Genomic DNA, 2,463 nt, shown 5'->3' with positions numbered 1-2,463 from the left:
AAAAAAATTAAATTTTGCCCTTAATTAACTTGTTAGTCTATTTGTGCACTTTACAATGCTTAAATAGCAAGTTCATTCTTGCAAACGATGTTTTGTTAAAAGCGAAAAATCCCTTTATTTTTTCTCAATGTTAGCCGCTAAGCCACCAAGCTGGGTATGAAGCGGTTATGGCAGTCTTAGATTCACTGTTTTCTTGGAACTCGTTAATACACTTTAGAGAATAGAGTTTTTTCCTTTATGTAACAATGCTCTTTAATCGTCTACTACTTAAGAGCAAATGCAAATTATTTGCTGATGCTGCTTTTGAGCCAAAGCTATTGGAGAAAACAATGAATACACAGCTTTTGTCTAAATGTGTAAGTATAGATTTTTCCATATGTGATTGTATGACACACATATGACACATTTTCCGTACATAGTTAGTATATCACTACCACACGCACACCTACACTTCCTTGGACTCCCTTCAAAATTTGTGTTTCCTTTCTTTCTCACCTGATATAAGCACATAACTATTAATCTACAGCACATATGAAGTTGTCAAGTCTTTGGAGTGTTTGCGTCTTACTCACCTCCATTGAAAGCTAAATCTGGTGGTATACCTGTCAAGTGTATCTCGGACTTGCGTAAGGGCTAAATTGCTAGTCTTCCTTATGGCACCGTGGAATCCGAAAGGTTTGCTTATAACGAGCAAATGGGATAATGCACTATTGGACCATTGATTGAATCGTTTGAGTTTTTTGACTATGCCGAATGGTCTATCATTCCCGATCACTAACGGTTTAACATGCAGTGAGAAATTTTGAAAGGATATGTTGATGAGTCATATGAGTAACCCCGTTAATGTACACAGCATCGTAAATTACTTTAAGACAGCATTCATTCCAGTTGGTGCCAAGATACATCTGCAATTGATACAAGGAGGTTATACTATACCTTGCGCATCCAAATTTTAACTTTTTTTAGGGTATTTAGCATAAGGCGTAAATACTGTAAGAAATTGGACTTCAGGAAATATTCCACCGCTTCGCTCTTTCCACAAATGCCGCAGAAGGCCCGAGTAAATTAATTTGCATTTACGATTACATTTTCTAGGTAGAATATTTACGCCTAGCTTATAATAATTAGAAGCGCTAATTTACAACGTATTACTATCGTTTTCAATAAGGACTAAACTTCCGGTCTCTTTTTGTTCTTGTTGCAGACACCGCTCTTTGTTAACATAATATGGTACTAATTTAATAATGTCGGATATAATAGGCTAATAAAATCACTGAACCACATTTACGATCATGTGTGAGCGATCTTCACTTCGCCATGGCAGCTAAATTTAATCCAAAAAGTGTCTACAGGTTCTCCGTTACACCAGAAAAATAATAATAGATGTCTGACTTTCAAATGCCACTTAGAATATTGCTGCAAAATGCAAACATTTGGTACTGTTGATACAGCAGTAAAAGTACTTTTTGGTGGTTAACTGGTGGCCCTACAATGTTTTTGTTTCAACTTGATGGAATTTCATAAACAGCTGCGGCTTTTTAAACGTAAAACACCATAAAGTGTTTAAATTAGGACCGGAAGTCACCAATTTTTATTCAGACAAAGTGCAACTGAGAAACCAAAAGGTATGGAAAGCAGAGCTTTTCGGCTATTTTATACGAATTGCAATTCAATAAGTAGTTTTAACAATCTGAATGCCACAGAGGGTTCATTGATGCTGCCCTAAGTGTTCAAGTATCACTGCTAATTAATCTTACGCAGATGTCGATTTATGAGTGTCATTTAACATTTAACATTTAACTGACTTCACTTATACAAGCCAGTTAATATTTTGTTATTATTTTTCCTGTTCGCAGGGTATTCAGGACCTGGGATAAGAGTCAGTGGTTACAAATAATGTGTGTCCGGTCTTCTTACAATGTCAAATTAAGGCCTATTTCATAGGTTTTGGGTTATTTTGGGTGATTTTATCATCAAATGATTTCAAATATGTTTCCACAACTTTTCTTTTTATTACAACAAACTAAATAAAACTCCACTGGCATGACAATTGGGAAGGCGGAATTAAATTCACAGATTTATAAACGAAATTGAGATTTGGGGTAAAAGCGTCCAGGCAAAACAAATTCTATGTTTATTTTTGCACTGGAATGTCTTAAAAACTCTAATTGCGATACGTTTGGCTTTTAAACTTAAGTTGTGGCTTTCCGATAAGCTAAATCAAGAACAATTTCTTTGTTTTTTATGTAAAGAGGGCTTTTCTTAGGAAGCACATGTAATGCGAAATACGAGGCTGACTTATCGGGGCCAGTTCACTCTGCATCTTTGTACTGTAAAACACCAAGTATCGCATGCCCTTGCGTATTTTACACATTTGTAGTGTAGATATGGATACTTATTACATCAGGATGTAGAGAAGACATATGCGGCAAGTGAGTGTCGAAAAGGACACGATGACACTTT

General features: G+C 35.8%; 1 protein-coding gene across 1 annotated transcript in view; it reads right to left on the bottom strand. All coding sequences in view use genetic code 11, as the record gives it.

The window, feature by feature from the left end:
- Window positions 1-1,933: 1,933 nt before the first annotated feature.
- Window positions 1,934-2,463, bottom strand: part of EGR_10777 (hypothetical protein) — a gene marked incomplete at both ends in the record, with an annotated part of 4,370 nt that continues 3,840 nt past the window's right edge. Inside the window, one exon of the mRNA XM_024500026.1 lies at window positions 1,934-2,023. Coding sequence (XP_024345563.1) covers window positions 1,934-2,023 — 90 coding nt within the window. The remainder of the gene's footprint in view (window positions 2,024-2,463) is intronic.

The sequence above is a fragment of the Echinococcus granulosus genome (assembly GCF_000524195.1).
Source record: "Echinococcus granulosus chromosome Unknown EG_S00267, whole genome shotgun sequence".
NCBI classification, from domain to species: Eukaryota; Metazoa; Platyhelminthes; class Cestoda; order Cyclophyllidea; family Taeniidae; genus Echinococcus; species Echinococcus granulosus.
This window is presented reverse-complemented; position numbering and strand designations above follow the sequence as displayed.